The 23776-nt window shown below is 38.0% G+C and overlaps 1 protein-coding gene across 1 annotated transcript in view; it reads left to right on the top strand.

Moving 5' to 3' along the window:
* LOC306759621 (solute carrier organic anion transporter family member 3A1-like) overlaps positions 1-23776 on the top strand; it is a gene marked incomplete at both ends in the record, with an annotated part of 37298 nt that overhangs the window by 5453 nt on the left and 8069 nt on the right. Inside the window, one exon of the mRNA XM_079245313.1 lies at positions 23549-23644. Coding sequence (XP_079101439.1) covers positions 23549-23644 — 96 coding nt within the window. The remainder of the gene's footprint in view (positions 1-23548; positions 23645-23776) is intronic.

Here is a 23776-nt window from a genome sequence, read left to right as displayed (position 1 = left end):
ATCCTGTACCTACAACAGGATTCAGCAGGAGTCCTACATCTGGATATGACTTTGGAACCATGAGGCCGGAAAACATTCATTCATTCATTCATTTCCCTAACCGCTTAATCCAATTCAGGGTCGTGGGGAAGCTGGAGCCTATCCCAGCAATCTTATGGCGAAAGGCAGGGTACACCCTGGACAGCTCGCCAGTCCATCCCAGGGCAACGGCCAGAAAACATGTAGACTTGAAAACATTTGAAAGTTGACAAACAGCTTTCTAAATTCCAGTTTTAATGAAAGTTATGATGAGTAAAATATTGATCATTTATGAGATATTTAAGTTACTGGACCAGTGCAAACCATTTCGCTCGCTGTAATATTCTAAAAAACGAGTTGCTTTGTCACACATGCATAGCACATCTGGATTTAGAATATTGCATTCTTGGGTTTTTTCTCTCAAAGTAGTGGAGTCTGTGTTGTGTTTTAAATAGCATAAGACAGAGTCTGGTATTCTCATTTTGCCTGGTGTTTTGATGTCTGTTTTCCATCCTGCTCTCTAAGTCTGTCTAAGTCAAAGATAGCTGATAATCATGACAGTGTTGTTTAATGTTGATCATCTTTGATTACAAATCCTGTCAAAATGTTTATGTATAGTTTCTTATTTGTAGGTATCTGAAGCAGTAGTTGCTTGCGATAACTTTTTAGTTTTTATTTTAGATGTTTAAATTTGTCAAACTTGTCTGAAAACATGGAGCCTTGACACAAAGATTCAATGACACTTTATATACAGTAATTAACTCATTTAAAAGTTTAAGGTCAAAGGAATATATGATTTGTTTCCATATTTTTTTCAGGTTATTCTAGGTTTATGTGTGACTAATTATTATTGGTGATTGATTTGCCAGATAGTGTAGAAGCTACAATAATGGCTTCTATGGAACAGTTGTTTGTAAATAATACTTTTTCAACATCTCAGGCAGTAAAATGAAAGCTACACTAAACTTTCACAGATTTTCACACTTTGGTGGCACTTAATGAAGGCTAATTCTGCATCTGTCTTGCCTCCTGTCTCTTCTCTGAGGTCACTCCCATGACTAAAAGTCACTTCAGTGCTGAGTGAGTTTCTTTGTTCTCTATCACTCCTTCTCTTTCTTTTTGTCTCTTTATCTAATAATGGTCTCTATATTTTTTTTGCTGAATTAGTCATGCTTTATTTCCAAAACAACCCATGTGTTGATATCCAGTTGCTGGCATTCAACACAATAAAACATAAAGACTGTTTGCCATCATCCCAAACTGTTACATGAAACAGAAAAAAATACTCGGCATTCCAATTTATTTCTGTCATGTACAATAGGATCTGATCAGCATGCATATTGTTTTAGTTTGACTTACAAGTATATCTGTTACAGGGAACAAAGGAAGGTACCGTTTGTACTTCTTAACCACGTAAATGAGAATAGGAAGGACAGGATTTGGGATTCAAGGATCTAGGAAGTCTAGTCTATGACATAAAGTTGTGCCATGTTTAAATGTCCAGGGTTTAGTCATCTTACTTGTAAATATATAACCTTTCTCTTTTTATGAAAACATTCTTTTGTCATAACTTTTTTCTTGCTAGAAAAGCCAGCATGTTTACATTTTTCTGGAATCAACCCTGAGTACTTGTCGTCTTTATTTCCTACTTTGTCCATGTGCATCATATCAAAGGAAATTTAAAACTGTAGGTTGAATTTCTGGTATGAAATTAAGCCAGTTTGGGCTGCTGGTAAGATTCCAGCCAGTATGGCTTCTGTGTACAGATACAGTGAGAGAGAAATATTAAATTTTTTTCTAAATCTATATGGTAAAAAGATACGAGATCAGGTTTTTGGATTCATCATCACTTTTTGCAAGAAACTAACAAGTTCAATTGCCTGCTGTTTAGACTTTTATGAAATAAAGAAAAAAATATCTTTATCTTATTAAAATATTTAAAACCTTATGACAAAACTTAGCTGTGTGTTTTAAGTTTAGATCAGGACATTGCCGAGTACTAATTTAGAAGTGAATGTGTTTGAGCGCGATCAGCAGTAAAATAGTGGAATATATTCTTGTAGGTTCTCTTGAGGAAAACACTTTATCCTGAACATCAGGGAATGTTCACATCCCAGCAGATGAGCCTGCGAGTGTAGTTCCAGTAACAACCTGGAGGTCAACAAAACACACATAAGCGCTTCTCTGACAAAGTTACTGAGGCAACAATTGAGAGTCAGTCACAGCAGCCGTGTACCTTTCCTGCTCTTCTCACTGCTCTGCAACCTGTTAGTTTACCTCCATCTGGACCAATGGAGGAAAGGAGACACATGAGGCGGGGATAATCATTACTTGTTTCTAAAAAAGATACCATAATTAAAATTCTTTCTGCCAGTAATAAAATCTAATACATTTTAATTAATTATGAAAGAAATGAAACCAAACGCACGAAGAGCTTTGTAACTCAGATCAGATCAGACTAAAAATGGAGAATCAGTCATGTCAGAAAGCAAAATATCCAACTGCAGACATGGCATCCCTTATATATGAAGTTTAATTTGCTTCATTTGGTGGAGTTTTAATCTCTGCAAAGGTTGCACAAGTAGATACAAGGTGCTTAATTCCTCCAGCCTGTTGGAGTTGTTGGTTTTTGGCAAGGAGTAGCAGTGGAAACGGTTGTTGTGACGGTTGCTTTTTGTTTGTTTTGGGGTTTTTTTCTGTTGCAAAATTACACTAATTATTCTCAGCCCAGTGACATGAAACTCATTTAATTTCACATCATTTTCATTACACCTGCTCAGTATAACTGGGCATTTTATTAAACTTAAATGTTTTTTGGTCAGGTGAGTAAGCACTTTGTAAAAGTTCTGATGGAAACGTGGCCAACCTTGGACCATTAGGACCTGAAGAAGCACCATGTTTTGCAGTTGGGTAGTGAAAACAGAAGGTGTCCAGCATTATCCAATATATGAACGAGTTTTCTTCTTCGTTGCACGTCTTGTTTTCTCCTTCAGTACTTCTTATTCAAGAGAAATATGTTCTTTAGAAGTTCTTGAGTGGTGCAGAGAACATAATCTCAGTCCAGAAGAATGTTGCATCCCCCAGCTGAACCAAGTCCCCAATCAGACCAACTCTAGTGGACTGTCCTGGTGTGAATGCGCAGTAAGTGAGTTTGAACACGACATAGTTGTTGGTCTGAGTATTATAGAAATGGCTGATTTACTGGTATTTTCACATACAAGTGTTTACAGAGAATGGTTTGGAAAAGAGGAAATATGCAGTGAGCAGCAGTTGTCTGGACCCAAAATGTCTTGTTGATGTCAGAGGAAAATGACCAGACTGGTTGGAGATGATAAGGCTACAGAAAATGAAGTAACCATTGGTAAAAACCAAGGTATGCAGAATATTGAGCACACAATATGCTGAGTCTTGAAACAAACTAGTTACAGCAGGGTCTTCAACTCCGGTCCTAAGGGCCACTATCCTGCAGGTTTGCCTTTTTCCCGCTTGAACACACCTGACTGAAAAGAGTTGTCATTGTGCAGAATTTGTTGGATTCATTTTATTTGAATCAGTTGTAGTAAGGCTGAGAAGCCTCTACAACTCGTAGGACAGGTGACGGTGAGGAAAACATTGTTGTGCTCTGGGGTTCCGAAGCAGCAGACAAGGCCACTAGTAGTCTCCATTTCAGCTCCACATTCAGATGGTAGGACCAGAATTAGATGTGAACATTACAATATAGATCTGTCCCGCCTTGTATCTGCAGTTCAGGCTGCTGGTGGTTTAATGGTGTGTGGAACCATTTTTTGGGCACACTTTGGGCCCCTTGGTCCCAACATGGCATGGTTTAACCACCACAGCCTACCTGTGTATTGTTGCTGACCATGTCCACCCCCTTTATGATGGATACTTCCAGCCGGATGATGCATCATTTCACAAAGGTCTCAATTCAACAGAGCAGCTTTGGGATGTGGTGGAACGGGAGATTCTCATCATGGATGTGTAGCGAACAAATCTGCAGTAACTGTGTGAGGCCATCATGTCAATATGGAGCAACATCTTTGAGGAATGTTTCCAACACCTTGTTGAATCTGTGCACTTAAGTTTTCATGTTGCTAAGGGGCCACTCTGACTTACAGATGGCAGTAATAGCAAAAATGCATTAAATATTTATATAGGTTACACATGCACATGACACTAATAGCTAAATACAAGCGCATCCTCTGCCAAGTCAGTCCATTGTGTGAGAATGATCCACGATTTTCTTTTTATATTATTTATCAACCACCAGTCCTGATAGCCTCATAAATACTGCAATGTGTTGGCTACTATCAATCTTGAAATTACAGCTTTGTCTTCAGTCTTTCAAATCTCCTTCATATTTATTCTTTAAGACATTTTTCATTTACAGAGCAATTAATGCAAAGGTACCAACAAACCCACAGTGCATGATTAGTTTTTGACCTTTTTGTGGCTAGTTGCTCCTCTTCGCAGGGTTGGCTTCTTGTGTTGTCCCTGCTTGCCTTTCAGTTCAAATCCCTTTGCAGGGTAAGAAGGCCTGCAGTTTGTTCTGTTCGTGCTTTGATCTGTAAAAGTCTCTGCCAGTGGCACAGAATGAAGAGGAAGGAGGAGGGGATGGACAGAGGATATAGCAAATAGAGGGCATGTGAGGCTACACAGCACCCAACAGTCTGCAGCACCCCTGCCTGGCCTGATGCCTACTCGTACCAGATGCCTAATGATAAATGTTATTGCTCATATCTCTTTGATGTTTTGATCAAATTTAAACAGTTATATAGAAAAAAAATATACATACTCTACCCCAGTCAAATGGACTTTATAGTTTCTTGTTAAGAAACAGAAATGTAAATATGTGTATTTTTACAAATTGGAATTTACCTCCAAAAACTAACAAAAAAATCTCTGCAAGGATTTGCAAATCAATAGTGAGACTAGTTGTTGGATTTTTAGAAGAGGAGTGTTGCCCTATTTTAGTCTGAAGCAGGATTCTAGTTGCTCAGCGGTCCTGGATATTCATTGCTTCATGTCATGATGCAGTAAATAGTTTTTATTGGTGAAAGGTCTGGACAGGCCAGTTCAGCACCTGCAAAGCCATGTTGTTCTATGTGGTTTATCATTCACTTGCTAAAGTCTGCAAGGCCTTCCCTGAAAGAGACATTGTCTGGATGGGAGCAGATGTTGCTTTAAACGCTTCATGAAATTTTCAGCATTGATGGAGCTCCACAGATGTGGAAGCTGTCCACGCCATGGGCACTAATGCAACCCCACACCATCAGAGATGCAGGCTTTTCAACAGTCCACTGATAAGAAGCTGAATGCTCCCTCTCCTCTTTAGTCTGCAGGACATGGTGTCCTTGATTCCTGGAAATTTTAAATATAAATGATCACCGAACAAGGTTTTCCACCTTGGCTCAAACAAGCTTTAGTCCAGAAAAGATGGCGGTGTTTCTGGAACGTGTTTATATATGGCTTCTTCTTTCCATGATAGAACGGTAACTTTTATTTGTGGATTGCATGTTGAACACTTTTGAACAGTGCTTATAACTATAAAAACCTAAACATATTGCTGATGGTGTTTGAAAAAAGTTTTATTTGAGAAACAGACCAACAAGGTCATATTTTGGCACAACACTGGCTTGTTAGATAGTAGGTCTTGCATTTAGCAGTGTTGTTCATTCAGTTCCTATAAGAACCATCTTCTCCCTCCTTTTTCTTCTCAGTCTCTTTGTTTTTCCTTTAGATTTTTCTGTTATAAGACTATTTTTACTACGGTGCCCCTGACTGGACAGACAGCTCCGTGAGTGAGGTGAGAAACCGAAGCGAGAACATTCTTTATACTCTCGAGGCCATGAGAACAAAATGACAGCATTTTGTTCTCACGTACTTGATTAAGGACATCTTGTTCTCGACACATCAGCAAGGCAGAACTTCTCTTGGGGCTCCACGAAGTTCTGTGTGATTGGTCGGACATTAGAGGTGGGCAAGGTTAACACGGAGAAGCATGAAGCAGATAGTTGCTGCTTCTGTACTGTTGCTGATACAAAGTCAAATGGATAGTTTTAATAAACAGCTCATCAAGGTGGTGGGAAAGTATGAAAATGTATACACAACATGTGGTATTTAAAGACATGGACCCCATCGTGTGAACAACCCGCCCTAAGATTCTCGTCAAAATTACGGGTTAACTGTTCGCTGCGCGGACAACCCCCGCAGTAATCCTCTCTCCTTTACAGACCAAGCTTCTCATGCAGTATGAAATGACCAGACAAAAACAAACGTTTTTCTTGTTCTTGTGGCTTCATGAGCAAAAACAAAGTTCTCACTTCTCATGAAGTATGTAACAAGCTTAAAACTAGCTTTGTTTGAAAGCTGCAGTAGTCACTGTAGTGCAATCTTTGAAAACAAGTTTGTCTGGATGAATTTTGGCCACTGACGGCCACCATCCATTCACAGCTGTGGTTGACATATTAAGTCATTTTTATGCCCATATTTACCACTAGATACAAGATACACACTGTTCCTTTACATAACAGTAAATAACATCCAGTTGACAAAGCTAATTTGAGTCAACATGGGGAAAAAAATTGTTTTACTGAAAATGATCGACCAAATGTTTTACAGAGAAGTCTTATATCTATAATCCTGCAAGAAGTCATGCCATTGTTATTGCTGCTTCACACATTTATTTATAATATTTAGAGTCAGGTCACTGTTTTATGAGTTGGTTCAATGCACTGCAGTCTTTTATTGCATCCCCCAAGCTTCTTCCTTAAACATAATACTATATATTATTCTTTTCTCTGCACCACCCCCTCTCTGTTCTTTGTTCACTGTCTCTGTTCTGAGCCGTTTTGATGATCCGGCATCTTGATTGCCATGGTTACATTCTGCAATGTGACTGCTGTTGAGGCTTGGTAATTGCACAAAGCTCTGTCTTTCTGCACTGCTCTCATGTAGGTTTTCTTTTGCTGCTTAGTGTTTTTGCTGCGTTCATAAGGTGGTGTCATTGTTGGACAAGCTTGAAGTGTGAAGACACAGTTGTGTTGTAAAGAAAAACCTCTGAATAATGCAACATGACACAGAAACAGTTAAGATCGGTTTAGCAAACATCTACACCAGATGATTAAATATTAAACCGGCAGCTCTCTGCGGGCTCAATAACAAATGAGATGATCGAAGGAAAGGCTGCTCTTTTGTGGCCACATATTCACCCACATGGATCAATACTCCCTGAATGAGAGACTGAGGACACAAGTAATACTCGAGAGTAATTTGGAGAACACTAAATATTTGCCACAATACAAATCTCCCAGCATGACCCTGAACTGTATGTGACTCATACACAACAAATGTTATGCGAGCTTTCTCTGAATGTGTTCAGCATTTCTCTGTGTGTTTTCCTGAGTGTGTCTGTCCTTATCATAGTGGACTGCAGATCAGGCAGGATTCTAATACAAATATACAGTCTGTTTTTCTGCTTAGCTGGCCATCAGATTGCTGTGCCTTCAGGTTGTTGAGAGGAAAACAAATAAAACATCAATTGGATAAAACTACCTGAAATGCAGCATAAAGCACAATGAGTGCTTGATGAAGGATGGAAAGTGTCCAGAAACACCTTTTATACTCTGAGCATACTGGTTTGCAAAAGATCTGTCAGTACAAAGTTGGGTCCATTACGCTAAAATAAAGACTCTTCTGCCGGTGGATTTATACTGGGATCACTGGTATCTTGTTTAAAAATAAAAACAAATCATAGCAATTAATACTAAAGGTTTCAGTCAATATTAAGGGATCGACTCGACCAGAGCTGGTTTTGTATATTCTGTGCATGAATCCATCTACTTTTATATGACAGTCTATCAGCATCTACTGCATTTAAAATCCCAACATTATCTCTCGGCTTTAGCGCTCAGCTGTTATATATACTTTAGTGGGGAGAAAATGGCTGTCTGTAGAAAGACTAACCTGCTCTTTAGCTGTGCTCACTGTAATGTCAGAGCCAGATTGTAATTGGACTATTGATTGGTGTCGACCACTTGACTGATAGGCTAAAGCAGCTAAGCCTCCTATCTGCTGGATCCCTCACAGAAGGTTCAACAAAGACAAAGCTATTAGGCTATTCATGCAGATCAGTGTAAAAATAACGCAGCCCCAAATAGTTTCTGTTTTACATGTGAATGGGGTTCAGTGTGCTGTGTTGTGTAACCTCTCTGATCGAAGTAATGGAGGACGTAAATCTTGTCTGGCTACACAGTAAACACTTCAGTCTTTTGTGAGCTCCATAGATTTACCATGGGATACTCAAAGGCTTCCAGCTTTTCTTGGTTTTACATTTGATTTTTGGAGTTGAAATTAACTTCTACAAAAAACAAACTAAACATTTGAACACAGTAATTTAATGCCAAAGTGTTGCTATGGCTGCAGATATAATGTTACTCATATCCAGAGATGAATATCTGTGAACTGCCTTGAATTTGGTAGTAATGTTGATGGTGCAGATATCATGAATCGCACCAACAGAGAGACCCACACCTAACTTTTTATTATAATAATGAGACTGAAATTTTTGTTTTTGATTTATATTTCTCACAAGACTTGTAAAAGATGGATGTGCAGTCATGTGAAATAGAAAGTAAGTCTTTAAATTCAAAGGTTCCACATAAGAGATTAAAATAAGAATTCTATGCCTTCACTACATTGCAGAATGAACATATCTAGTAGAGAATTTTAATATTTTATTGTTATTTTATCTGTCTTACCTTACAATGGAGATCTTACTAATCAGTGTAATGATGCTAGTTGCTTGTCCGGTCCATCAGTGCATGGTTTCTGACTTAAAGTTGTGCATTTTCATATAAAACGACAGAGGGGATAGCAGATGACAAATCACAGTTATTTATTTCTGGCAACATGAAAGGCAACACAGCTGCTGCAGCCAAAGCGGGAAGGAAAGGCGGCAAAAAAGATTCCAGTTTTTTAAATGTGTAAATGAATAAATTTAACTATATTACAGCTCCATCATAAAAGCACATGTAGTCATTTACAGTTTTCTCTTTCATTAAATGAGCGTGTTGCAGGTGAATGGGCTACATGGGAAAAATTAATCACCTAATTCTGCTGAATACGACCGACTGTTTTAATTTATCTTTGCATCTAATGAAAACAAACAGATACGTGATTCAAACCAATCATTGGATTTACTGTCATTATCTGAGGTAATTATATGTTATCCAGACTTGAATAAAGAGGATTGAACTTGTGCAATAATCTTAATTAATTCTAAAATAAAACTTTAAAGCATATGTACAGACTGCTGTGTTGTGAGTTTAAAACCCTGCAGACACACACTCTGTGGGAGAAGACAGCAATAAATTAGGAACATATCTAAGAGCAATCAGTTTGTTTTAGGCTACATAAGCAGTGTGAATCTCATCTAATGACAGGTCTCTATGGATGAAGATGAGTGGAAGTCCAACATTGCAGTCGGCTTTTGACTCCAGTTCGATGTGTCCGTGCACTAGTGCCTTGTGTGTGTGTCTAAGAGAAATGATTGGTTGGAAAGTGGTACTTTCACCATCGTGGATCTTTTATTGCCAATGCCAGTCTAAGTTGCCGTGGTGATGCAACCTGCTAAGAATGAAACCAGCTTAAAAAAATGCCCAAGATTAACCTGAAATTACCCCAATAATCCATTATTGCTGCATCGTAGTGTGGGCCTCTAGTCTATTGTCAACTAAATACAAAATCAAGAACTAATGTAACACATTGTAATCCTGCACTCCATGTAGTACTCCATTTAGAGAAAGTTTAAAGGGGCTCTATGATGCTATTTTTAGTTTTCTGAGCTTTTTACAGTGTTGTCATGTCGAATACTCATTAAACACATGAGTGGTGCTGTTTTTTTAAATCACATAAATGCATGTTTGAGTTTTCCAGCATGTTTACATTTGGTTTCCATGGCACTGAATTACGATTAGCTTAGAGAGTTTTTTTTTCTACTACAAAATTTCAGTGAGTTTGGGGGGGGGGGGATTCACTAATTGGTCATCTTCTCCACATTGTGCACATTCAGGAGAAGAAAACTACACACTTCTTCACTGCTCAGTGTAAGACGGAAGGGGCTAAAACTTTGTTGCTTTGGCGTTTTAATGCTAACATGAAACAAGAAATGCTGTGAGGAAAAGTTACATTTGTTCAAGTTTCTGAATGAAATGACGGCGAGACAGCAATGGATGGAATTTGTTTTTGGGAGCAGCCACAACATGGTAGAAACTTTTTTTTATCTTCACCCAACGTCTTCACCGAAGACTGCTGGATAAACAGAGGCCAGAATGATGGGGGATTTGCTGCCAGGCTTTTGCTGAAAGGAGAGTCTGTCTCAATGACAGCATTTCCGATGCTGAGACACAAGCTGGAAATAAAACCAAATTACCCAAAAACGTTGTTATTCTGTTTTGATCAGGCTAAAAGCCCCCCAGTGGTAAGCAGTGCAGATGTAGATGGCATTGTGGTACATTTGCCACATGTGCACATATCAACAGGTACATTTGTGATTATAAAAGGTGAGTGGAAAACGGTAAACAATGTTATTTTGGAGTACAGCTGAAAAGCGAGTATTTGTCAAACAGATATGTCCTGCTGCAATTGTTGCTGCAGGTTGCTGAGTTATTCACTATTGTTTTTGGGATCTAATTCGGGCCTGAACGTGTACGGCTGTATGTTTGGTGTTGACATTATTTCCAGAGTAACTGGTTTATTTACCCTTTCTGCCTGTGTTTCTATGGAGGAAACAGCTGTTAGTGCGCGCTCCCAACAAATCCTCCGAGCAGTTGACCAATCGGATGCAGCCCGCAGGCGATGTGGAGCATTCTCTTTGTTTCTGACAGAGGCTGATCTGAGAGGATCAATGTGAATGAAGGGGTTTGTGTAAAATGCTTGATTATTTCTTGCTCTTCTGGACTTGCATATTAAAATAAATTAGCCTGAAATGTGTATAATAGAGCCATTCTAAATACTTCTGTCCAGGAATAAAACTCCAGTTGTGATGCTTTTTAAGCACTTATTATAAACGTCTGTATTTATTTTTACAAAGAACCTTAAAGTTTAAATATATAGAAGTCGTCAAGAAAACATGACTTAATTGTCGTCATGTTCATACACTCATTTTATTGCTGGATGTTATGACCAAACTTACGGTATTTCTCAAAATTATACTGGTTTCATGGTATTTGAGGGTATTTTTTAGTTAAGGATGGGATGTTAACCAGATTTTCTAATAATTAAGAGAATAATTACTGCATTAGACTGACCAGGAACTGTATATTGTACAAAAGCAAATATATAAAACAAAATATTTGAATGTCCACAGGGTCTTGATCATATCCCTGAATCTGCCTTCCTCCACAGTACTTAGCTGAATCAGGTCTTTGGCTGGTGGACTTTGATGATGTTGCTTATCTTGATACACTGCTTGCTGTTTTTTCTCATAGTCAGTACATTTTTCGAACATCTATAAATGACGTCTTCCTTGAGTGCCTTCCGGCTTCTTCATTTTCACCTGAGGATGTGAAGGATGCTGATCTTAGTTTTAGATTTTCTTGGTTCTCAAAAGCGTGGTTGTGGGGAAAGTGACGCAGCAGTGTGCTTGTGTTGCCACCTCCGGAGACGACTTTAGCTCGACAGCATTTTCAGTAAATACTCATTTGGTGAAAGTCAGACCTTTTAAAACTAACGCACCGCCAGACAACTGATACAGCTCCTTTTTCCTGTGTCATCATGTTCAACTTTAACAGCTGCTACAGCTTGACTTTCTGAACTTTCTTCATCCATTTTCACTGCTCAACGTCGCCAGTAACAGAGCCTCACTGCTACATGCATATTTAATAGTGCAACAGTAAAAAAGGTCCCCCCTCAAACAGTTTCTCACTGAGCTGTGGTCCAAATGCTGTTTTATTTGTTTACACCAGTGTTTTCTGTCTAAGAAAGATTCCTGTCATAAAATAATTAAAAACCAGGTTTCAGTACAAACTGGTTCATCACCCAGTACAGTTCAGAAGCTGGTGCAAAGATTTACTGCAAAAAGTGCCACCATGCTGTTGTATATGTGCTGGAAACTGTTGAAGCTCCAACTCAGCACTCAACCTTTTGAATTATTTGCATCGTTGGCCAAAGTGATGATTGATTAAGGATCCTGCTCCCATTTGTTGGTCTCACTGTAGTTGTTGAAAATGTCCTTGTGGTGTGGTGTTTTATTTGAAAGAAACATTGGTCAGCTGTTGGCACAGTTGTAATTTGTGCTGTGTCAAGAATTTTTTTTTTTCTGCAATTCTGTAAGAAATAAAACCTCCATGTAGGACGGATTATCTGCCTTGATGGGAAAATAAAGTGTTTCTAGTTCGAACAACCGCAATACCACTGTATTTAACAGCAACATCTGATGTGCCTCATCTTCACAAACCTTTTATAATTGATTAATGTTTCAGTTTTATCATCATTTACAAGCATGTAAACTTTAACAATACAATACAATACAACTTTATTTATAAGGCACTTTAAAAAACAACAATGTTGACCAAAGTGCCACATTGTGGGGGGTTAAAAAGAAACAGAATAAATAACATACATTAGGACAACTTAAAAAAAAAATTCACATCTAAAAACAATCAAATAAAAAAAAAAAAAAAAAGCAATTAAATTAAAACAATCAAAATAGAATCAGATCTAAAAAGTCAACTTATTGTGCGGAAAGCCAGCTTAAACAAATGGGTTTTCAGTACAGATTTAAAAGCAGATATAATGGAGGCCTGTCTAATGTATAAAGGAAGCTCATTCCACAGTTTAGGTGCTGAACATCTCATTGCAGTGAATGCTTGGTACATTTCCTGCCATCTTTGGGTGTTACTGGTCAACTACACATGACCATGTTTGACCTCAAGGGAAGTTTTCTGTGTCGCTGTATTTTAAGTGAAAGTCTACTTTCTGCTAATGGATAGTTTATGTGTTCGGCAGCAATTTGAATTGATCATTATAGTCCTCAAGCTGACATAGTGCTGCCTAAACACCCTCCACTGCGGCTGTAAATCACAGGTTTGATCACAGAAGAATTTATTGATTAAGTGTAAACTGATTCGATGTTTGCCAACATGACAATTCCAGTAGGATAAAATTTCAGCTCTAAAAGTGAGTCAGCAATGATGTGATATGACATCTAATGCTGATTAAAATAAATGTAAACGATTCATTATTTTCTTGACCAAGTCTTACAATTAACTGTATCGATGCTTGATCAATGAGTCTTCCCTGTGCACAACGATGCCAATACTGAAACATCCCAGAATACCAGAAGAAAGCTGCATTTGTGCAGAGAAACGCAGCCTTCTTCTGGGTCATAAGACATGACTGAATCATAGTGGAATGATCATTACTGAAGGTGCTGCACTAGAAAACAAGTCTGAACTCATCAAGTTATTCACAATAAGTTAGATTACAAAGTAACGGGCCAGCTGCAGTGCTCTAAAATGCAACAGCAGTACAGATAATTACAAAAAAAAGACCATTAAGTACCCTGCAAATAAAGCACTGCAAGAGCAGCCTGAGAATCGGATGCAGTCCAGCTCCATAACCAACAGGGTCAGCTTCTCTCCCCTTGCATCATATCATAGCCTCTATTCATCTCTGTAATGCGTGTAATGAAGCGGTGTGAGGCTGCAAGTTGAGTCCACTGCAGCAAAATGTTTTTACTCCACTGGGGTTATTACTCTTCCACTGTAGGACAGCAGAGGAAGGAATGGGCACTGACTCAGCACGCGCTGTCCACTCAGACCGGCACGGGTTGTTTTATACAAGCACCTTTCAGGAGCACCTTTGCCAAGATACGAAGGGCCAACAATTCAGCTGTGGCATAATGTGAGTCTGAGTGTGAAATTATTCATGTGCAGGCTGCGTGACCAGGTAGAAGAGCCGTGTCCCACACAGTACGACCTCTTCACTGCTGCATCTGTTACTGCCAGCAACAGAAGCCATACTGCATTAAGGGAGGGGAAAACAATTGGCAAAAGTCTATTTGATTGCTTCAAAAAACAAAGGACTTGTTGAGCACACTATAGTGATTCATATATCTAAATATCATCAGAACATGAAAGGTTGCTCCATTCCTAAAATTGACCATGTTGTATATTTTTATTCCAAGGCTGAATGTACTGTTGGTAAGATTTAAAAAGTGCTATCTATGTAAGTATCATCCTGATTTTAAACAATTCCTCGTTGAAGGCGTTTAGTTGTGCTGTTACACAGTGTTGAACCTAATTTTTCATTTCGTCTCAAGATCACTCTCAGACTCCCCAATTTCATAGTGGTTTCTTTCCTACTCTGTTGAGAGAAAGTTTAAAGCCATCAATCCTTTAATAAGTGCAGGAACAATTTGCACCTTGGGTCAGAGCACATCAGTTCTGCAAACACTGCAAGGTCAGTAAGTGCTGAATGATTTATATTCTACTTCTAATGAACAATTTAAAGGCATAGTTATCTAAAGGACATATTAAAAGATGTTTGCACTTCATAATTCAGCCTTCTCTGCTATACAATAACAACAAGTTCAAGATGTTTCAAAATTAATGAGTCTAAAGAAGCAACTTAAAATAAAAATAAAAAAAAGACAACAGTCCAAATTGTGTCAGTCTCCACTAAATAATCAAATAGCATCATAGCAATTATTTATCTTTTTAAGATAACAGGTTTTTTTTAAATATAAATATCAACAATAATATTTGTAAACACTGCACACAGCATTTACACTGGTCATTTTATTTGGTCCATCCGTTAAATTCGTCATTAAAGGGGATCTATTGCACTATCTCTAGTTTTCTGAGCTTTTACAGTGTTATCGTGTTGAATACTCATCAGACATATGAGCGGCGCAGTTTTTTTTTATCACGTAAATGCATGTTTGAGTTTTCCAGCATGTTCTATGTTTGGTTTCCATGGCAATAGAAACCATTGGTTTTAGAGAATTTTTTGTTCTTCAAAATTTTAGTGACGTCGCGGGGAAGGGACTCTGTGATTGGTCATCTTCTTTAGTTTGTGCACGTTCACCAGCAGAAAGCCACACCTACCTTCAATGATCAGTATAACCACGCCTAGCAGTTGACCAATCAGACGCAGCCCACAGGATAGTGGGCAGGACATGGGGCGGAGCTTTCTCCGTTGGCTTGTTTCTGGCAGAGGCTGATCTGACAGAATCAATACAAAATAAATAAATGGGTTTGTGAAAAATGAGTGATTATTTCTTGCCCTTCTGGACTTGTATATTAAAATAAATTCAAATGAAATGTGCATAATAGAGCCACTTTAACACAAATATGTAATCAGCCAATGACATGGTAGCAACTCAACGCATTTGATCATGTAAACATGGTCAAGCTGAGTTCAAATGAGAATCAGGATGAGGAAGAAACTTTAAACAGATTGTGTGTTATGGTGTTAGACTTGTCTGATTGATGTAAATGTCAGATTTAAAAATAAATAATAAACAACATAAAAGCATGGATCCGTCCTGCTTTGATTCAGTACATCTCCAACTGCTTTCTTCAACATGACAATGAGTTCACTGTTCTCCAACGGCTTCCACAGTCACCAGATCTCAACAAATCTGGCATAGCTGTGTGATGCTTCATGTCAATATGGAGCAAAATTTCCAAGGATTGTTTCCAACACCTTTCAGGTGAACATGTGAACACTAATCCGTTTCACTGACATCACAGATTTTCATTGCTGTGAGGGTTCAGTCATGTCTCTAAAAAATGGCCTCTGATGAACCAATTGTTAAATACAGATAGCAGATGTAGTAGTGACACCAGGGTCATCTAGTTAACGTTAAGTCATTTATTGATCAATGCAAACAAAGGTACACACAACACCGCTGTATTTTGATGGGTTTTACCAACCAATCTAGTTTAAATGGTGGAAACTCATCAAAGACTTTACACATAAACACAAGATTTCCCAGTCTGTTTACCTCAAAACCAAGTAATAACATTACACATTACACTGATGGATCAAACGCTCAAGTGACAAGCTGTAAAAAAAACAACACAGCTGCTCTGAATTGTTGTTTGCAGTACAGTAGTAGAGGAGGAAGCATAGCGGATGATAACCAGAAGGTTAAACAGTTTATCTAGAGCAGAGAGGGAGGAGAAGTGACTCCATCAGCCAATAGTAGACAGGACACTACACAGCCAGACTGGTGAATCACAAGTCTGTATTCACACACACAATTTGAATACACAAAACACAAATATATGTTTTGTATATTTTGAGATGCCTAATATATGCCTAATTTATGGCATATGCCCTGGGACTGTTACATATTTACCTTTAAGACTTAAATCAAAAAAGATAAGATTAGCAGATCTGAGATGGACTGGCGAGCTGTCCAGCGTGTACCCTGCGTTTTGCTAAAGACTGCTGAGATAGGCTCGAACCTCCCCGCGAGGTGGTTAGGATAATGAATGAATGAATGAATGAATGAATGAATGAAAGATTAGCAGATATTCATGACCGGATATGAAAGTCATGAGCTAAAAAGTTACCTGTAACTTGGCTTTTCTCAAAATGGTTCTAATAGAGCAAGTGTCTAGTACACAAGTCTGTGAATATGACTGTGCACAAGTCGAAAACACAAAGAGATTATGGTCTGCATAAACAAGAGTAGGTAAGGTACTACACCATAGACTGTATATAAAAAGATCGACAGAGCCTTTGGATATCACCCATAGGTTTCTGAAGAGCTAAAGTGAAGCTCGGTTGGTGGTTCCCAGCATCACCAACTTGGCAGCCTCACGCGTGCTGTCACTCCCAGAACATACAAAAATAGGCAAAGAAGTAGAGCTGAGAGGGGGGCTGTGAGCATCAGGGTGGATGATTGACATCTATCAAACTCTGACCTGCCTGTAGCGACGACCTAATTGAGCTAACCTAGAGCTAACAGGAGCTAACCAGCTAACAGAGATAGGCGGGCTGAAGCTAAATCACACTATTAACTGGCTAAAAACCACAGTTTTGCGACACTGCCTTCTTGCAGCTGGATATTGGGGACCTGTCAAGAAGACAGCCTCCAAATATGCTGACTTTTTAGATTAAATGAATTCTGAGCGATGGCTTATCGCCCCACCCACCCACCCACCAACTTACACACACATACACACACACACTCACTCACATTTGTCATGAAGGTAAACCTGATCTGTGAAACCCCAGTGGATGAGAGGTGAACTGCATTTTTGGGTACTTCCACGTCAACACAGGCTTTTTTCCAATAGAAATTGCTACTTGGACTAGACCCAAGTACACTTCCGTATTGGGAGTTCCTAAAAAAGCTATTTTCTTCCTCAGTGGTTGAATAACTAAGATGTTGATTAAATTAGCAGAAGTTAAATTAGCACTGGACGATCAGCTCCATTATTAACTTCCTGAAGCAGGACAGCACCAGCATCCACAGCACTGGCATTAAAGCCCCAGTGCTGAATTGAAGACAGCTAATTTATCATCCATCCTGCATCCTGTTTCTTCTCTGAGCTCTCTCCAGCCTGCAAAAGTCAGTCAGATGCTTACTCTTGTCTCTTGTTCTGTCTCCTTTTTTCCCCTCTCCTTCTCTGAAAGTGTCCCCTTGGATTTCTTTGCTGAATCAACCACAGTGCACATTCAGAACAGTGAGTGTGTTGCTATCCAGTTGCTAGCTTGTGTCCCTGAGCCTCAAAGCAAAATGTCGCTGTAAAGTGATGCACTGAAACTTGAAAGTGAAGTTGTGAATTGATGTATTTTCAGCCTCAAGAAGCTGCTGGGCATTAAAAGCTCCAGAAATGTACATAATAACTGTAACTGTGCTGTGAAAATAGGTCAATAGCACAGGTTTTACAGTCAGAAAGTTATGTAATGTTTCTTTAGCTCACAATTTAAAAGATTAGACCAGGAGCAGGAAATGTATGTTCACGTGTGAACAACTGTGAAAAGTTGTGGCAAGTAAATCTATAATAATTAACCATTCAAGGAGTAGTATACAACATTTCTGACAAAGAGAAGTGAACGCAATGATGGCAGCAACTTTTGCCTCAATGAGGTCCACTGGTCCCTGACCTACCTGTCTAAATAAATAGGTGATAGTGGACGTTTCAAAGTCACACTTGGCTATTTGTAAAGCAAGTGGTGTGTTAGCAAGTCATGTGAATGCTTGTTTCAGGTTTATTCAATTCCCTTGGAGGAACACAAAGTCCTTCAAGCAGAACTTAGAGTTACACATCCCAGAGAAAGAGGGTTAACAAGAGTCTGGTATTGCAAATGGCCATGTATTACAGGAATTAATCTGGAGTGACGAATGCAGTTCAGTGAGAGGTATAAGCTTATATCCCTTTTAAAATGTTTGTGAAAAACTGAACTTTTCTTCAACTTAAGGAGTGGCATTCACATAATCACCTACCATTGACAAATATCAGGTCCTGTAAACCTTGCATTAAGTGCAGAAGCAAGTGCCAGTAACAGAATCATGACATACTGGTGAATCACGTCACACACACGATCACACACAATCTGATTTCAAAACGTGCTAAGACACGGGGCTGTAACATTGTAATTCTTCCAAGATGAAGCTTTTATCACAGTATGCTAAAGCTTTCTGCTCATCTCTGGTGTGTTTCTGTTGACATCAGCGGTTACTTTTAACTTGTTTAACATGACATAGTAACGCATGTAGCCACATTAAAGTTAAACAATATTGAGGGTTAGTGGACGTTAGATTGAATTGGCTGGAGAACAACATTTTGTGCTGATTTACTGTTGTGTTAATGAGTTTTTATTCTTTTTTTTTTTTTTTTTTATGTGACGGGGATAAAAATCTGACATAACACCAACTTGTGGGAATTCATGGGGTAAGATTAGTGCAAGATTACTTTTTAAAGTTAAACCACAGTTTAAGGGTTCATGGTTAAAGTCATGTTATGGTCAAGTGTACAGTAAAGTTTAGAAAAAGCATTGAGTCAATGGAGAACCCACAAAGTATAAACCAGATGTGTGCATATGTGTGTGTGTGTGTGTGTGTGTGTGTGTGTGTGTGTGTGTGTGTGTGTGTGTGTATACTTGTATTTCCTACATGGTGGGAGAACAGTCGGCACACCAACTTATAGGGACTTTCCATGTATGTGGTGCAAACAGCTTGGTGCATCAGAAGTAATGTTTCAAGTTTGTTATGGATAGAGTTTAGGGTTGGAAATTAAGTTGCGATGGTTAATTTTTGGGTGAAGTGCTAGGAAATTAATTGTGTTAATGGACTTCCCTGTAGCATACAAACCAGATGGATTTGTTGTCCTGTTTTAGTGATTTGACTGCAACTGGGAGGTTTGTTCATTGGTTGGCTGAGTTGGTTCAGCTGTAACTGCATACTTCTTATGTATACCTGACTCCAGACCAGCTCTGCTAAACCAAGCTTAGTTAGTACAGTTGTGTCACGAGAGCGATGTTTAGTGGGTATATCTTTTTCTTATTTATTTTTTCATATTTTTCATCAACCCCTCAAATCAGCTTTTAAAACTTAATTGATGGTAAGACACACTTTTTGGCACTCAGGTCAGCATTGTTTTATTTCTATAAATACCTTATGTTTTCATCAGTTGTGATTCTTGGAGGATGCATGGTCATGTATGTAAAGTGGACTTGAGCTGCAGTCACACAAGGAAATCTGAGAGCTTCCTGAGTATGGGGGAGGAGGGGAGAAAACTACACTAAACCAAACCATGATAAAGAATCAGAAGAGAGTGGGTCCAATCCCTAAAATCTTTCTAATCCAGTTTTTTGTGTGTGTACCACTGAATAGGATACACATCTAGCATGCACTATATTCACTCAAAAGAATTTCTGCCGCTGCTTTGATTTAGAAATCTCTGTTAACAAACTATTTGTGTCATTTACTTTTATTTAATTTAATGTATCAATTTCTGTTTTACAACCTGGACCAAATGGGATTGAATTATGAGGCTAACCTGAGAGACAGATGCTGCAGATGAAAACTTACTTTGGCTACAGACTGACACTACGGTCATACTGAAAATGCTTTTTGTTTCTTCAAAGCTAAAATTATTAAAGGATTATGTCGAAGGTGTTTGCTAAAAGCAAGAATATTGAGGATCAGTCTTTTGTGTTTAAGGACATTAACATGATCTTGCATAATTCTAATAGAAACAATGAGCAGTAGAAAATGCTGGAGCATTGTGTTTTTAAACTGTGATTAAATTAAGGATATACATGGTTCTTTTAGTGCCAGGAAGTTAAACTTCACAAAACCTCAACCTTCAGACTTGATATTGGCCTGATGGTGGTGATGTTTGGATGATTCCTTTTGTTTTGTTTTTTTGTTTTGTTTTGTTTTGTTTTGTTTTGTTTTGTTTTGTTTTGTTTGTTTTAATATCCGCGTGGAATCATATGTTTTAATATTTGTCAATTTATATAATAATGTATTCCAAAATGCATGATCATTGCTCATACAGTCATTAGCAAGCTGTTGTTTTGCTGTAATATTCTTGTAGGATAATGAAGACTTTTTACTTCCAAATTTGTGTTTCCTTTCAGTTGTTGGCGTATTTGCTCTTTGACCAGCACTTTCAGTAGATACATGATATTAACGTTCCAATTATTGACGAAGAAAAATCTGACATCCTAAATGTATGGATTGTGAGGTGTGATAAATATTAATCTTTCACAACTCTTTGAAAGTCACTGGCCTGTTTCTGCTTTTTCTTTTTTTTCTTTGTTTTGACAACATAGTTGTGAAGTAGCGCTATATAAATAAAGTTGAATTGAATTGAATTGAATTGAATTGAATTGAATTGAACTGAGCTGAACTAAATTAAATTAAATTAAATTAAATTAAATTAAATTGAATTGAATTGAATTGAATTGAATTGAATTGAATTGAATTGAACTGAACTGAACTGAACTGAACTGAATTGAATTGAATTGAATTGAATTGAATTTTATTTTTGATCCTAGTATCATAACAGCAGAATTATGGTCTGGCTGCTGTATTCTGTTGAGCAAATTTACTTTTTCAAATGAAGCATTTTAGATATTGAATCATTCTTTATTATTATAATACTTTCATATTTTTTTTATATACGTAAAATGTTTCTTGCCAATTTTGCTTAAAATGACTGGATTTTTCTTTTACCTTTTAAACAGAATATTGCTGGATAAATGGCATCTGATGACGTGCTCATTTTTAATATCGATTTAGTTTTTTCTGTAATTTTGTGTTTCATGTGAGCAGTTTATTATGTGAAAATACTGTATGTCACCCCTCAGTCATTTTCTGTGATCTTAATACTTTTATAAGGGAAAAGTACCAAATATTCAAGATAAAGGGCAACTTATTGCAACAAAGAGCATTTCTGATGACAACATATATTATATATAGGTTTTCTGTATGTCAACCTCTCACATCATTATGTATTGGTCCACCTTTCTTACTGTAAGTTTATGTAGGTTTGCTAGTATTATTTAATTGAATTCAATGTTCTCTTGAAGCTATATTACATTTCCGACCTTAAAACAATCAGCGTCTGACTTGTTTTGATGGCACTCTGACATTCATGCACATTGCCCGGAGCATCCGAAGCTGAGAAACTGCACTTCACTTTTTTAAGTCCTGGGGCATTTCTTTACAGCTGGAGTTAGCTGCATCTTAACTGGATATCAACACAAACGCTTTACTTTCACTGTTCACTGTGTCTGATTCAGTAAATGAATGCAAGCAGGCATTAATGGAACAAGTGTGGAAAAGAAAGCAGGAGAGACTCATCATCAGACTGACTTTTACCGGCTGGAGAGAGCTAAGAGAAGAGACAGAATAAGATGGATGCTGGATTAGTCTTCATTTGATTGGCATCAGAGTGTGAAAATCTGCCAAAGATTTAGTTAAGTAGTATCTCTCAGACAAATTACCTCACATTTGACTCTAAATTACGTAGGAGTACAGCGGAGTTCATGGATGACTGAGTGGTTGAAAGGAGGCTAGTTCATGTGGCCGTAAAATAAACCCAGATCATCACTACTTCTTCCCTGTCCTTTACTGCTGGTGTGAGGTGATTTTGATGATATGTTCACTTCAGTCCAAAGGACATTGTCTCAGAAATTTCCATTGGGCAAGACAGTTTAGGTTTATAAGTCTGCTATAACGAAGTGGCCTTTTACCTTGACACTTTTTTGCTACTTGCAGAAGACAGTGTAAACATTTTTAGAGGATTGTTACAGAAGTCTTCTGGTTTGTTCAGATGCAGCTTTGTTAATCTAAAGCTGTGCTACCATGTTCCTGTTAGAAAGAAAGAGCCTTTCCAGTAGCAACCCTGTTTTTCTGCTTGTTCTGTCACAAACGTTTGCATTTAACACATGAACTGAACCTTTGCAGTCTGAATTGCACCTTATATGAGGTTTTAGTAGTTTCTGTAAGAACTGTGTAGTCTGACTTAGGGATGAACTCATTAGGACGCCTGCTTCAGGGAAGATTGGCAGCTGTCTTGCGTGTTTTTCATGCTCATGTGTTTCATTCTTGGATTTGTGGTTGCACACATGTGAATGCAACATACAAAAAATTGTCTAAACTTCTGCTTTTACAGAGGTGTCCAAACCCGCTGATGATGAATTGATTAAGTGTCTTTAATTAGCAGCACCTTGCTGCTATTTAACCTGTTAATTCTTAAAGTCTCACACACTGTTTCACTATTTTTTTTAAAATTATGTCCCGATACATAAACTCTTACAATAAAAGCAGCTTTCCAGTTAGTTTTATCCAGCATTTAGAGCTCCAGGTCACTATGAAAAATAGTACTAATCATTAAATCCATCCCAGGAGAATTGACAGGTCCTTTTGTTCGGTTGGGAGGGGCACCGCCCCCTCTTCTCTAGGTTCATTATCAGCACTCAGATTACCGAGACTCACTACTATTGTTCCTTTTACCACATAACAGATTTAACCACCACACACACACAGTGGTGCTGAATCTGATGCTTTATGGAAGCCTCTCACCCTGTGCACCATAACAGGAAAGCTTTTGCATTCAATCATCATCTAGAGCTGCAGTTTTAGTGGCTGCCCATCCCTGATGCTCTTACACTTAGACCCCATTTCCTGCTTGATAATTTATGACTTGCTGGATAATCTAGATTTAGATCAATAACTCTTTCAAGCCCTTTGGGTGGATATTAAAACGTGTTTGGGAAAGATTTTATAAGATAAAACATAGCACAGGTGATACAAAAAGCTGAAAAAATAAACCCAAACAATTGTTATGTTTTCATGTTTTATATTAAAGGAACCAGCAGAAAATGCGATGCAATGCTGCCCTCTGGTGGATGATGCTGTAAACTGCATTGATTATTGAATTTTTATTTCTTAACTTTTATGTATTTCATCGAACCAGCAGTGAGATCTAAAATGCTCTGACCTTTAATGTTCTTTTGTTTGTTTGTGTTTTGTATTTTATTTTCTTTCCAGGTATCTTGTTTTCAACATTAGTATTCGGCCCAGCCTGTGGCTTCATCTTAGGTTCTGTCTGTACCAAAGTCTATGTTGATGCTATCTTCGACAACAGTAAGTTCTCAAATCAAGAAAATAACAAGAAAATGCTACACACTTTTTTTTGTTAACAACATGATGTTTATTATTAAGCAGTTTCTTTTCTGAGTTGTAAATGAGAGCAAACTCAGTTTCGAAACATTAAGA

Source organism: Telmatherina bonti, assembly GCF_933228915.1.
Source record: "Telmatherina bonti genome assembly, chromosome: 1".
NCBI classification, from domain to species: Eukaryota; Metazoa; Chordata; class Actinopteri; order Atheriniformes; family Telmatherinidae; genus Telmatherina; species Telmatherina bonti.
Note: the sequence above shows the minus strand (reverse complement) of the source record. Positions and strands in the feature narration are given on the sequence as shown.